Source organism: Balaenoptera physalus, assembly GCF_965194825.1.
Source record: "Balaenoptera physalus genome assembly, chromosome: 12".
Classification (NCBI taxonomy): Eukaryota; Metazoa; Chordata; class Mammalia; order Artiodactyla; family Balaenopteridae; genus Balaenoptera; species Balaenoptera physalus.
The window spans coordinates 4,867,350-4,882,131 of NC_138897.1; the positions used below are offsets into that span (position 1 = coordinate 4,867,350).

Genomic DNA, 14,782 nt, shown 5'->3' on the forward strand with positions numbered 1-14,782 from the left:
GTATCAACCCAACATGTTTCATCAGGTAGCAGTCATTTGCTTATGTGAGGGAAGAGGAATCCTAAGTCAGTGTTTGCATACATGCGCTTCCTCCATAAAGTGTCTGTTTGACTCATTTCTCCTGACGGAGCCAGCAGGAGCCTGGGCAGGTAGGGCCACCCTGCTGGGACCTGTGCCCTGGGCCTCTTCACCTCCTGCCCCCCTGCCCCTTGCTGGGGTAGGAGCTGGTCTCCAGGAGGGACAACGCTTGCTTCATAAGCCAAAGAAGGCAAATCATTGGCTTTTCTCAGTCCAGCAAAGGTTAGTGGAGGCCTCTAGCACTTCTTGCTTTCCCACTCATCAAAGAGTAACTTGAACACAACGATGTGATGAAACACGTTGCTGACAAAGCCTCAGAGCCCAAACATTTCAAATCAAAGGTTCTTTGATTTTTTGGTTTCATGGGTCTTTTCTCAAGTCAGGGAGGTTTAATTAGCTCTGTTTATTAGTCGAAGATGGTTGCCTTGCTGTCGATGACATCAGTTAGTCTGTTTCCAAACTCTGTCTCAAAAAAAAAAGTGCACATGCCCCTTACTGAGCCAAAACCCACAGGGGACAGCTTAACTTGTTGGTACACATACTGTTAGGCAATCTCTTGCATTGCCAAGGCTGATGGTCGGGGGACTATTAAAACCCATCCACCTTGGGACTTCCCTGGTGGTCCAGTGATAAAGAATCCGCCCTCCAATGCAGGGGATGCAGGTTCAATCCCTTGTCAGGGAACTACAATCCCATGTGCCGCAGAGCAACTAAGCCCACACGCCACAACTACTGAGTCCGCGCGCCTCAGCTAGAGAGAGAAAACCTATACGCCACAACTAGAGAGAAGCCCACGTGCCACAACAAAAACATCCTGCATGCCACAACGAAGACCGGATGCAGCCAAAAATTAAAAAAAAAAAAAAAATAGATAAAATAAATATTTTTTAAAATCCATCCACCTTATGCCTAAGGAGTGGAAACAAAGAATTACACTATTAAAGTGAGAGTCAGATTCTGAGCATCTCTTAGCATTCACCTTCCCGATGTGGAGACTGATTCCCCAGAATTGCAGCACTGTTTGATATTCAGATGAGATGAGTATTCTCAATTTAATCTCTTCCCCTTAGAGGCTAAAGGCAGAACCAACTCCTTCCTTTGCACTGCTTTAAGCTGCCTTTGATTCTCCTGTGGGCAGGAGAGAAGAAAAATGATGTATCTAATGCCCAGTGTGCCTGACTTTAAGGGTTGGTCTTAAGTATAGCCAAAGGAGAAAATAATAAGATTTATGTTATATATATAAATGTTACATGTGTATGTCTTTCTCCCAGCTTCCAGTGGCTTGCTGGCACTCTGGTGTTCTTGGTTTGTGGAATCATTACCCCGATCTCTGCCTTCATCTTCACACGGTGTTTTCCTTCTGTGTGTCTGTGTCTTCACAGGCCATCTGATGAGGACACCAGTCATTGGATTAGGGCCCACCCTATTCCAGTATGACCTCATCTTGACTACTCACATCTGCAATCACCCTATTTCCAAATAAGTTCACATTGGGAGTTAGGACTTCAGCATATGAATTTGGGGAGAAACAATTCAACCCCTAACCATGAGTAAACCTTATGTTGGGCCAGATTTTCAGGGAAAATGTGACCCAGGACCCATTTTTTTAAAATTAATTTTTAAAGCAGAAAAGTACTGTGCCAGAAATTGGTTAGACCTCTCATAAGGGGAAAGAAAAGCAATGAAAATGAAATATCTACTAGAGCCAGGCTGGCATGCCTGTCCTGGGAAAGTGGTATTGTGACAGCACTCTAGTGCCCGCTCGTGCAGGGGCTGCTGCCCGAAGCCGTCTGGGTGGGACGTCTTCTGTGGAGGAGCATGTGTAGCGCTGTTTAAGGGCAGGTGGTTCTGCAGGTCACCCAGCTCTTTGGGCTCCGTCTGGTCCTAGGAGACCTCACAAAACCCAGGTGAGCCGAGAGCAAGGCAGGTAGAAGGTGCAGCACGTGAAACAGACCTCAGCTGCGACGGAGAACACTGCTCCAAAGCGAGCAGGTGTGCCGCCGTGTGTTTTGCAAATTGCGAAGCACCAGGACTTGGCAGTGACGACAAAGGGAGATTATAATAAAGTCATCACAGTTCAGGGTTGCAAAAATGGAGTCAGATGGCCGCTGAGGATCTGGTCGCAGACACATGTGTGCACCACTGAGAATCTGAACTGCCTGTGAACTGTACCAAGGACACCACCAGCAACACCTGCCAGCTGTCACCTTATGGTCTCAAGGCCTCCCCTTGTAACTATACAACCATTTCAGTTCCCAGCCAACCCTGACTTAACAAGCACCCCCATTTCTTGCCAGCTCCAGTGATAATTCTTGATAAACAACTCATGTAACCAACTGTAATCTTGTGGTTTTTACCTTTATAAACGCCCCGTTTTTTTAGTCCGGCAGAACACAATTCAAGTGCTTCTTGAATCTGTGTATCCAGGGCTGCAGTCCTAACAAACTCCAAATAAACACCTTTTAATTTCACCCCATATTCACCCTTTTAAAACTAAGATTTTGTAATGCCACCTTAATCTGAAATAAGACCCCTAGATGATATCACTTATACATACTTTTTTGAAAAGAGTCATCATAACAACCTAATCAGGCCTCTGTTTCTAAAATTTTGGTTAACAGAATGGAGCTCAGAATAAAATCCCACACGTCTACGCTGTTCCATCTTTTCATCATGGATGGTTTGGGCCACAGGTGGTCTCCCCAGGCTCTGCTGTCCCTTCTCAGCTGGCAACCTCTTCCCTGCTTGGCAGTTCCCTGCAGATGACTCAGCATCCACTGGGAGAAGAGCTTGGCTGAAAGGTGCTGCAAGGCTCACGGGCAGACCCGGGCAGGCCTGTGGGCACACCTGCTCTGAGCAGGTGTAGTACAGGTGCGTGTCAAGCAACTCCAATCTCAAGGTCTCTAGTAGTCAAATGAATCGGATTATCAGTCTTTACCTGGGAGGAAGGGGTGTTTGCAGTGGATACGATGTTATGTATTTTTGCCTCCAGCTCTGTATTGAGTTTGTGACTGACAAAGTATTAGAAATTACAACTCCTCACCGCTGGTGCTCACCTCGCCATTAAATCACTTCTCAAGCCAGCACAGGAGTAGATTAAAACAAACAAACAAACAAACAAACAAACCTTGTCAAAACTTCCTTTTCACTCCAAAATTTTGACCATGTTGATTTTTGGGCACAGAAGTTGAGTCAAGCCATCTTAAAGAGAAGGTAGGAGAGTGAGTAGTATGGGATGGAGCCGGAGCTGGGAGCCAGCAGGGTCAGAGCCGTCTCCAGGGTCAAGTGGCTTCCTGTTTATTTCTGTCGCGTTCTCTCTTTTTGTACCATTATTTGCCCACTGAATTTGTCCCCAGCCCTTCTCTTTACTTCTGGTGGCCGATATGCTTTGCATTCTCTAGTACAGATGCTGGGAGGACATTTTTGGCTCTGCTAACTATTGGCTAGAGTCTTCTGCACCCCATGGATGAGACCTCCTGGGTCGGGGGATCTCCATAGTCCAATGGGTGGCCCTGGTCACAGCGTGCAGCCCTAGTGCTTCCCGGTGACAGTGGTACTTCCTCCTGGGGGGTGGTTTGGAAACGTGTGGGGCCCTTTTTGTCTTCTGGCAAAACTGCCCTCGAGCGTTTATGTATTAAAGTATATATTATTATTCAATTACGAACTGCTTTCATGGTATTTTCCCTTTATATTAGATTTAGGTTGTTATGATGATTCTTTTCAAAAGTGTGTACAAGTGATATCATCTAGGGATCTTATTTCAGATTAAGATGGCATTAGAAAATCTTAGTTTTAAAAGGGTGAATACGGGGTCTGATAGCATTGAGAACCTGTAACTCACATGCCTCCTACATATGAATATAAATTATTCGATTCCAAAGAACGATACATCTTTTCTCACGTTTCACATGTTGACCCCTAACTTGGAACAACCTATAGCGTTTTGGGGAGACACTTCCCCCAGAGTGTACACTGAAGTAATGAATCTGTTGATACGTGCACCACAGTGAATGCAGGATGGAAGTCACAGGTGTGCAGTGGGGGGCGTGAGCCCCCTTAGGCTGCTCAGCAGGGTTCAGCTGAGGAAGAGTCAGCGTGCGCCGAGTGCGTTCAAGTTAAGCAGGGTGGTCGAAAGCCTTTGGTAGGCACTGCACGCCTGTTTGATTTTCGCTCTGTCTTATCAGTATGGTGTTTATTTGCTCTTGGCTCCTGCTGCGTCATCTAGACCTTTGATACAATCCTTGGTCACGCATGATCATTACCTCCAGTTCGGAGTGGGTGCAATTTGTTGGACTGGGGAATAGCCCGGGAAGCATCTGGTGCAGAACTCAGTCACTTTACTACACGGCGTTCTCACACTTGCAGTCCCCAGAGCCTTCTTGCTCATTTCTGCCTGTGTCTGGGGCAATGGTTCTATGGAACAATGTACGTCAGTCCCCGAATTGAGAACCGTTTCCCTTTATAGCGACCTCCGTCCACGTGCACCAGTGGACACCCTAGTTCTCATCCACACGAGGAGTGTTGTTACTCTCCTCCACCTCTTTACCCCAGCTGACGAGGCACTTCGCCTGCAGGAGTATCCCTGGCCGGTCATCTCACCTTCTCACAAATGCCCCAGACATACCCTTTGGTCATCTTTGTTTTTTCCACATCTCTCCATGGAGCAGAGTTTAAATGTCAATGTTTAGTCCATGAGCACCTGGTCGAGGTGCTGCTTGGGTGAACCACAAGCTTCCTTTCTGTTGGTCTGAGGTTCAAACCACCCACGATGGCTCTCTAAGCCCCAGGCTACCGTGACAGGGCTGCCTGCCATGTGTCCCCTCGGCCCCCTGCAGGGATGACGTCCCCACTGAGCCTGCCTCTGAAGTGGGAGGAGGTGGGAGCACAGACATTCCCCCAGGGAATGCAAGTCCTTGGATCGGGTTCCAGCGTTTCTTCTATGCTGTCTGTGCCTGACGGAAGCAGGTGGCCGTACCTACCGTTTCCCGACCACTGCGTGCTAAGCATTGGGCATCCATCATTTCACTCCACCCTCCCAACAACCGTGCAAGCGCAGTTAGTTTACGGAGAAGGAAACTGAAATTCAGCAAAGCTCGGTGACTTGCAGAAGGTAGCTCGGCTCGGAGGGCCCACGCGTCTCTGAGTCTTACCTCTTCCTTCTGGCTTCACACAGGTGCAGTCTTCTGGTTCCGGCTCTGCTTTCTGCATCCTTTTCGCCTCTGGTGCCCAGCATCTCTGTGCTCCTCCCTGGCAAGCTTTCCTCCAGCCTGGCTTGTAGGAGCTCCTACATTTATTCTTTACAGGTAAAGGAATGTTGATGCCCTGGTTTTTAGGATAGCAGCATTGTATAAGACCTCCAGGTATTGGTGGCCTGTAGAATTTCACATGTCGGTCTGGATAAGGCAGACATATGATTTTAAGTCGTGGGGAGGTTGATAATCTGTACTTTATTTGGAGCTACACCTGTGTGCTTATTTATATTGACATCATCTGTGAGAGAGGAACGTTATAGGTTGAATTACGTCTCCCGAAGAAAGACATGTTGAAGTCCAAAGCCCTAGTACCCTAGGATGTGACTTCATTCAGAAATAGGATGGTTGCCGGTGTGATAAGGTGAGGTCTACTGGAGCTGGGTGGACCCTCATCCAATGACTGGTGTCCTTATAAGAAGACGGCCACGTGGAGACAGGTGCAGCGGGAGAACGCCTTGTGCTGATGAAGGGAGAGAAAGAGGGATGCAGCCCAAGCTCAGGGATGACAAAGGCTGCCAGCAGCCACCAGAATCTGGGAGGGGCAGGAAGGCTCCTCCCCTCCCTGCCAGCACCTTGGTTTTGGACTTCTGGCCTCCAGAGCTGCTGCGGGAGAATCAATTTCTGTTGTTTTAAGCCACCTGGTTTGTGGCCTCTTGTTATGACAGCCCCAGGAGACTAAATCAGGGGAGAAACCGGGATGTGCCCTATTTGAGACGGCTGGTTAGGAGGATCTGAACAGCCCTCATTTACCCGCACGATAACCGGTCATGCGTCTCTCTGTACCTGTGGATCTTGGCCTCATAACAAATCCAGATATTTAAACAGACAAAAAAGATTAAAGAAAAGGTGTCAGTTAGGTAAGAATGAACATTAAAAGGCAATTTTAAGGAGTGTTTCGTTTTGTTTGAAAGGCTGTAAAATTAGTATGTTTTTGTTTGTTCGTGCTAAGGATGATGGTAATGCGACGCTGTCTGTAATACGAACCATCACGGGAGAGCAGTTTACCAGAAACGCACTCTGGCAGCCACACGGTGGAAGCCTGTGAAAGACTCTCCTTCCACAGCTTTGGAAAAGAGGACTTGGGTTTCGTGCGATCAAGGTGCACCAGTTCGTTGGTGCCCAGCTGTCAACTAGCTGTGGGGGCCGCCTTTCAGCTGAACCCGTGTCAAATTCCTAGAGGCGTTTTCCTTAGTTAGAAATGCCTCTTTCTTTCTGTCCCTTCCTTTGGACTTTTGTCACCTGCTAAATGGCCCCCAGAAACATACCCTTTCTCTCATACTTCTTATCACCATATCACCCACTGGGTTTACCACTCACTGGGTCACTGGATAATTTCTCCTGAGCTAAACATTCCTCATATATTAAGAGCTAATTTGACAATCAGCCACGTCCAGGATGTGGGAAATTGTGTAAGAACCCTGTTTCTTCAACAAGTAACTGGGATTAAAAAAGAGGGAGCACTATTAAGGGCTAAAATACTCTTAAGAGATGGATCCATCACGTTGAATGTATGGGCCTTGTTTATATCTTCATTTAAACCAAGTATAAAAAGACATTTTTGAGATAATTGGAGAAAATTAAGCATGGACTGGGTACTATTAGATATTAGATAATGAGATTATTGCTTTTCATTTTGTTGCAGATGATAATAGTGTTGTCCTTAACTGTTGGAGATGCATATTGAAGTATGTTTACAATTTGCTTAAAAATTTTTTTGCCAAAATGTATGGGGGAGGAAGGGGTGTGGATGAACTAAGAGTGGTGGGTGAGGCCATACAGGTTCTTTCACGATTGCGTGTGTTTGAAATTGTTTATAATACAATGGTTTAAAAAGAGGACCTGGGCCACGTGCTCTTTGGTGCTGGTGCTGCCCCAGAGTCGTGCATGGGCATCCTGGAATTCATTTCATCGACATGATGGCAGGTGAGGGGTTCAAGGAACTCCCTGTGATTTCCACGAGTATCCCAGAAAGTTCACTTCTCCGTTTTCTAGTTAAAATAACCTGGTGTCTTGCTGTCCAAAGTCACGGGAAAGATTCAAATCCAGTGACCAGTGCCAGGGATCAGATTTTGAAAGCCCCGTCCCGAGTGGGGCTCTCGGTCCCAGTAGCCCCTGCTCAGAGTGGTGCCCTTTTGCACTGGGAGCCCAGTCCTTTATCACAGTGTCCTTATTGATTTTTTCCTCTTAGCCTGAACTCTAGGCCTCTTTGTTCCTGGGAGAGAACATAGAAAGAACTGTGTTATATAATGCTGGTTCCAATAAAAGCTGACCTTGGAAAGGACACCCCGTGATAGAAATGCACTCATTTGTTCAGTCACTCAAGACATTGTTGAGTGCTGTGTCCACTGAAAGGCCTAGAAGCAAGTACACCTCGGTGGCAATGAACACCTTGTACCCAGACCTTGGTGTCAAATACTATTTCCCACCCAAAGGAGCCAGGACTCCTCCAAGAAATGGCTGATTTCAGGACTAAGACAGTGTAGGTCCATGAGCGTGGGGTACCTTATGCCACAAAATAAGGAGTGATTAAAAAAGAAAAAAAGATGGGGCATGTCAGAAGGACACAGGAGCCAACTTGATGGGACTCTCATTGGCTAAATCTGGCCCAATTTCAGCAGCCAAACAAGTACAGTAGTGACTTATTAACTGTTCAAAAAAAATAGGAATCCTCGAGTTCATAATGATAATTAAAGGATAAATAAATGGGGGGTGCTTCCCTGGTGGTGCAGTGGTTAAGAACCCGCCTGCCAGTGCAGGAGACATGGGTTCGATCCCTGGTCTGGGAAGATCCCACATGCCGTGGAGCAACTAAGCCCGTGCGCCACAACTACTGAGCCTGCACTCTAGAGCCCGCGAGCCACAAGTACTGAAGCCTGCGCGCCTAGAGCCTGTGCTCCTCAACAAGAGAAGCCACCACAATGAGAAGCCCACACAACGCAACGAAGAGTAGCCCCCGCTCGCCGCAACTAGAGGTAGCCTGTGCGCAGCAACGAAGGCACAACGCAGCCAAAAATAAGATAAAAATACAATAAATTTTACAAAATAAATAAATAAATGGGAGAGAAAGGAGGGTTACAGGAATGCCGAGTGTTGGCTGGTGATGCGTGAGGAGTGCCAGAGATGGGAAATCGTGTGCAGCCGTCTCAGTAAAGATGGATTCAGGCAAGAGTTACTGATGGATGCTGAGTCTAAGGGGATTATTTTATGAGGACCGGCCTCCGTGTGTCTCCCCACAGTCTGCTTACTCACTGCAGGGGAAGCAGTAGAACCACGCAGTCGGGAAACTGGGTGATGCCTGTGATGGGTACTGCTAGAGAGGGGTCAGTGGACCCCGCACGTCTGCAGTGGACGCGGCATCGCTTATGTGGTTTACTGGCCAGGAATGCATCAAACCCTAAATGAGGGCAATTCCATTAAAAAGGGGGGAGGAAATTGTTCTTCAGAAATGCAGTGTCATAAAAGATTTTTTTAAAAGCTGTTGGAATGTTCCAGAATGTTCCAGAGTAAAGGTGACTAAGGAGACGTGGCGAATGGATGCAGTACCAGATCCTGGGTGCTGTGCTGTGCTGAAGGAAAAAAATGGTAAAAGGCTATGGGGGTCCACTGGCAAAATCAAAATACAGATGGTGCCCTGGTGGTAGGAAGGGATTGGAGTCTTTCTCACAGTGGCTGCAGGGTGTGCTGTGAGCCCTGGCAGGGCCCTGGGGCGGGACTGGGTTCTCCGTGTCCGCTGCACACGTGTTTCCAGGAGCTGCCCGTCAGGAGCCGGGACACGCCTGCCCTGCTTGGTCCGCCCTCCACGCTGCTCGCCCTTGACCCCTCCTTGCACCTCCGTCCTTTCCAGTCGAGCCCAGGCCAGTCCTTCTCTTCTCCTCTAGTTTTCCCTGAAAAGTGCCGTAAGGTACAAACTGTTCATTCTTACTTAGTAGATGGGCTGCCAGTTGGTGAGCTAAAAGACATATTGTTTCTAGCACATTTGACATTGGAGAGTAGTTAATGACTAGCTTCCCTGGTTTTGTTTTTTACGAGTGAATCTCTTCCTTTGGTGTCCTGGGTTCTCAAATATTTGCTTCTGAAACGGCATTTCTGATCCAGAAGTGTATATAATTGGCGTGCGTGGGTCTCATTAATAAAAGTGTAGTATTTCAGCGGCACTGCCATCACTGGACCGCGCTGTAGCGCCCCTCACTTGGGGCGGTCAGAACCGTCCCGGAAGCTCGGGCGGGCCCTGTGCGTTCTAGAGGATGACTGGGCACTGCAGTGGATATTCACCTGTGAAGAGACCTCGATGATGCCTAAGTCTGTGTAGATGCCCCGGGGTTCGCAAGCCTAGTGAGGGCAGAGGGCAGGGCATCTGACCTGCGTCTTTTCAGCCTACCTGAGGGGTCCTCTAAGGCCTGCTCTCCTCGGGGCTGTCGGCTTCCCGCATCTCTCTGCCTGAGGGTGTTCTCTGGCTCTTCCTGGGACCGTGGCTGGCCGGCCGGTGGGCAGGCTCAAAGTGCCAGGGAGCTTCCGGGCGGGATGGTGCTGAGGCAAGCTCGACGCCCTCGCCGAGTCCCTGTTACCTGTGCCTGTGTCCCTGCCTCACTGTCACAACCTTCGCTGCCTGTGCTCCCTTCCCTGGCTCACCTCCCACGTTCACTCCTTGCGCTTGTGGGCTTGTCCCAGGGTCGACCTCTGGGGATGCCCAGTTTGAGACCACGGGCTCCTCCAGCAACAGCCCAAGCTCACGAACTCAGGTTGCATCCAGTCTGTGTCTGTGCTAATGTTCACTGAGTTTATCTTTTCATTTTCCTTTTTAGAAATAATTTTCTAAATAAATCACTCAATGAAATCTTAATTTAAAAAAACCAAGATATCAAAGGGCATATTAACATACTTAAGAAAAATTTCTGAATTAGAAGCAAGAATGTTCACATTAGCCCTTTATATAGTGCTAAGGTATAATGCTATATAATATTATTATATGACAAGAACAAACTACCTGTAAATATTCTTCCAACAAATATTTTAGGAATTATACTTGTCAGCTCTAGGTTTATTAGAAATCAATATCAAGGACTGTTAACTTGTCACTACTTCACATATATTGCCTGGTTGATTGAGGATACCAGCAAAATAGGTACAGGTGACACATCATCTTTAGAGCTATAGGAATTGTCAGTCTCCAGAAAGTGTAATGACTGGCCATCGCCTTCTACTCATTTGTGCATTCATTTATTGAGCAGGTATTTCTCAAGTGCTACTGTGTGTTGGAACCACTTGTTTCTAGAGGCACAGAACTGTGAGCACCTAGTGCAGGTGGAGGGCAGGTGCAGGAAGGAAGGGCAGTGGTCTGCTGTCACAGACGTTTTGCCCCATATTCCATGAGAGCCCAGAATGAGAAGCAGACAAGATAACTAAATGTTCGTGACACGCAGAATTCGAAATACTGTACCCTGCACTTTCTTCCCAAATGAGAGCCAGGGTTGTCCCAAGTCTGGCCTTCTCTCAAATTTTTCATTTGATGTACTGTCTGTTACAATCGTGATTGATATTTCAAGCCCTCTTGCGACACAGATTGGACTGGTGCAATTGTTTGCAGGGCTGACTGGCCTCAGGGGCCACTGGGGCAGGCAAGATGGCTGTTGCCTCATTTTAATCTCCCGGGCTGTAAGTGAGAGCACTTCTCTTGTTCTTGGCAACCACCACTGGTTGAAACAGAAAGCAGCACTGGATTAGGAGTTGCGAGAGGTGGGTTTTAAATTTGGGCTTTGCCTTTGACTCTGTGACCTTGGGCAGTAAGCCACGCTCCTCTTTGGGCACAGATTTCTTCACTTGTAGAGCAGTGGACGGGGATGAGCACATCTTGTTGCACAAGAGCCAGTTTAAGGAAAACAGGGTTGACAGGTCTCCTTTGAAAGAGGAAAGAAACGGTAACTTTTAAAATCAGGCATCGCAACACTGTATCTGCCTTTGAATGTAACTTCTGAGATTTCTTTCTCCTGAAAATAGTGTGTTGCTTGCAGGTGACTCCTCATTAGATGAGGTCATCCTAAGACCTCTTGCAGCTTTATAAGTTTGACCCCCACTATTCTAGCCTCCGGTAGCATTGACGGTCTGACATGTTTTGAGATACTTGATATGTCTTGAAATGATATGTACAGGGTTGCAAAAGAGGTGTTTGAAATCTGTGGCCTGTGTTTGCCTGTGCATAGTTCCGAATATACCATGAACTTGATGAGTGGGCTAAGCGGCCAGCCCCGTTCCAGCTCTACCCAGAACAAGTCCATGCGCACCTCCGTTGTGTATTGAAGGGATCTGCTGGGCCCAGAACATCACAGTGGGAATGATGAACTCCTTATCTGACATATATATTTGCTTGTTCGATTTTTTTCTACATCATGTTTTCTTTCCTCTTGACATTTATTCACATTCAGTAGTTCTGTTTACAAGTCACAAGAGTTCATTCAGAAGCATCGCTCCAAGTCTTTGGGGTCATTGCACACCAGAGCGCTTCTTTTGAGCACAACCTGCTTTACGTACTTGGGTTCTACTCATCCCAAGCCTGCCTTGCAGGGCGCTGGTTCTTGGCAGTTTTTGCTATCAGATCTATTCCTCACCTGTCCCCTGTTTGACTCGGTGTCACTTCGGGGTGACCCCGGCAGGCTTCATTTCCTAGACTCTCAGAAGAGCTGATTCAGCCAGTGGGGACCAGGGTCGGAGACTGGCCAAGCAGGGGGAAGGGACAAGCCGCAGGGGTTTCCCTCCCTGTGTTTCCTGGGGTGTCTCAGGCAGTGGCTGCACTTTCTCTTTGGTACTAACTTCTGTCGGATGGGCCTGCCATGGTTCCCACCTCCCTGGGCTCTAGGAGCCCCACCTCTTCCCTTTGTCCCTCCAGCCCATCATGGGGGTGTCTTCTTGTGTGACTGATCTCTTTGGGTCCTTGATTTGGCTTCTCTGCCTTTCCATCACCTGTATAACCAATTCCTTTCATGAGATTCCCTCTGTTTTTAATCTTTAAATGATCTTTGTTTTTCAAGTTGGCCCCCGGCTGATCGAGTTCTTGTTACGAGAATTAGTGCCAGAATCAGATCTTCGGGGTGGGATTGGGGGACTGGGCTGCCTCGCTGCTTGAGCACACGGTGGTGCCCTTCCTGCAGATGGAGGAGGGGATCCTCACTGAGGACGTGGATTTGTGTCGTGACTGCCTAAACCATCACCTGTTGTTTGAGTCGGAATGCTGGTTGGGTTCAGGACGTTGGGCTACTAACTAGAGGCTGCATTCCACTGATGTGCAGTAATAATGATCACGAGGATGGTGCTGGAGAGTTTCCAAACGACAATCCTGAATTGCAAGAGCTGGAAGTCTTGGGTTAGGCACAAATGCATCCAGAGGTCAGCCTTGAAACAATCATTCATTTCTTGTAGCCACAAGGCAGGCACGGCTGGGAATCAGGCCCAATAACTAATTGTGTGGGCAGCAGAAATGACAACCATACTAAATCCCTTATGTTAACTTGGTGGCATTCGTTGGGGAGAGGTAGGACCCAGGGATTCGGGAAGGAGACATTTGAGTGGCCTCAACTAAGAACCTTGACAGCCGCTACCCCCAGTTCCTCCAGCCTGTCTTGCTAGATTCCTCCCTGTCTGAGGAAAGGCTTTCTTGCATAAGGACTGTGTGTTGAGGTCTGTTCTCACCAGCTGTCTTGGCCTCCAGACCTGCAACTACAGGGGGTCCCAGCATCTTTGTTCCCTGTAAGTGCTGCAGAGAAGGATCTCTGCTGCAGAGAAGACTCAATAATCAGTGGACGAGATGGTCCATTCCGTGGAGAACAGCATCTTCCTCCAGCTACCTGGAGGCTCAGTGGGCCATGGCAGCGGGGACGGAGATTTTCTACAGCTCAGCACGGACATCCTCTTTCTCAAGTCAGCCTGGGTACCAGCACCGCTGAGGGCCCAATCTGCCAACAGCAAGGCCAGTACTGAGTCCCTGAAAGGATGCTGTGGCCTGGTGGTCATGGCGGGCAGGGGTGGGAGGGGCTGCTGGAAACCTAGCGGTCAGTTGATGATGTTATGCTCATCTTATCGTGATGGATCCGTCCTGAAGGGAAAGGCATCCTTTCTGGGTATGGCTTTGCCCTCCCCGCCTGAAATGCTTTTGTGGACTTCAGACACCCCTTGCCCGTGGTCACGGAACCCTGCATGGGGGAGCATTGTCCATTCAGGTGAAGAAGTGCAGCTTTGGGCCTCTCGCTTCTCACCATGTACGCCACCATCACGTACCCCTTCAGTGGCCTGAAAGAACAGAGGAGCAGCCGGTGCTGGCTGGGAGGCAGCCCCTTGGGAAGTTGGGTACCATCCTACGGGACGTGGTGTATGTCTTAAGCCAGTGATGGGTTGATGACGCTCTTTGTCCCACAGTCTGGGAACAACAGGGTGGGACCTAATAACCCACTGAAGAGTTTTTGCTTTCTGTTCCCACAGCCTTGAGGTCTGCTGGTTTAGATGCCTTAGTTCTCATTGCAAGAGAGGAAGGCTTCAAACAACAAGGTCCTACTGTGTAGCACAGGGAACTATAATCAATATCCTGTGATAAACCATAATGGAAAAGAATATGAAAAAGAATATATATATAGATATAACTGAGTCACTTTGCTGCACAGCAAAAATTAACACAACATTGTAAATCAATTATACTTCAGTAAAATAAAATTTAAAAAAGAGGAAAGCTTCCATTAAGGGACATACCACCATGGTTCCATGAATTTGGAAGTTACCTCGATCGCCACCTGATTGTCTTGAATTCCTTGTGCCACACACAGCCACGGGCTGCTTCTCCCCTGCATCTTGCCTTACAGGAGAGATTCTAGATAAACTTTGTTTAGCTACCTTTTTATCAACTGGGAAGGTTTGAAGGTGGAGTAATACCATGTTTTGATCACCTGGAGGGAAGGGTTGACATTAGATAAACTCTTAATAAATCTTAGCATGAAAATATTTGAATGCAGAAGACAAAGCAGTAATTAGATTAATTCTTAATTAGCAGCAGGAGTTTAGAGCAGAAGTGGGGAGAAGGTGGGCACCTTTACTGATTCATGTTTTCACATTATGATTTGGAGGGAGGCTTAGGGCTAGTTAGGGATGTCTTTACCTGCTAAACATTGGTGTATCTTTCCGGAACAGCCGAGTAACCTCTCTAGAAAGTTTTCAGCCCATCAGAGACATGCAGCAGGACCGTGTGGGTCCCTCCATTCTTCAGGGTGGAATAGCGATGGGATGGAGAAGAATGCACAGAGCAACTTCCAGAATTCCCTCTTTAGGGTCCAGGAAAGGGAGGGAGCAGGCCCTGCTTCCTTCCTCCAGGCTCGTGGTCCCGGGGGAGCATTTGACGTGGACAGTGCAGCTGGCAGCCCTCGGATTCAGCCAGCCCGTGGTGGAGCCAACGTAGCACCTGGTCACTGGACAGTCAT

At 48.0% G+C, this 14,782-nt stretch overlaps 1 protein-coding gene across 3 annotated transcripts in view; it reads left to right on the forward strand.

Annotated features, from left to right (window-relative positions):
* The window catches only part of CYB5A (cytochrome b5 type A), an 80,468-nt gene that overhangs the window by 39,452 nt on the left and 26,234 nt on the right, over positions 1-14,782 (forward strand). The window contains exons 5-6 of one of the 3 annotated variants that reach the window (XM_082415950.1): positions 5,252-5,381; positions 6,280-7,768. In XM_082415950.1, coding sequence (XP_082272076.1) covers positions 5,252-5,381; positions 6,280-6,375 — 226 coding nt within the window. In that variant the 3' untranslated portion in view covers positions 6,376-7,768. Of the gene's footprint in view, positions 1-5,251; positions 5,382-6,279; positions 7,769-14,782 lie in introns of those variants that run through there. The other 2 variants (XM_082415951.1, XM_082415949.1) reach the window with 2 other exon arrangements.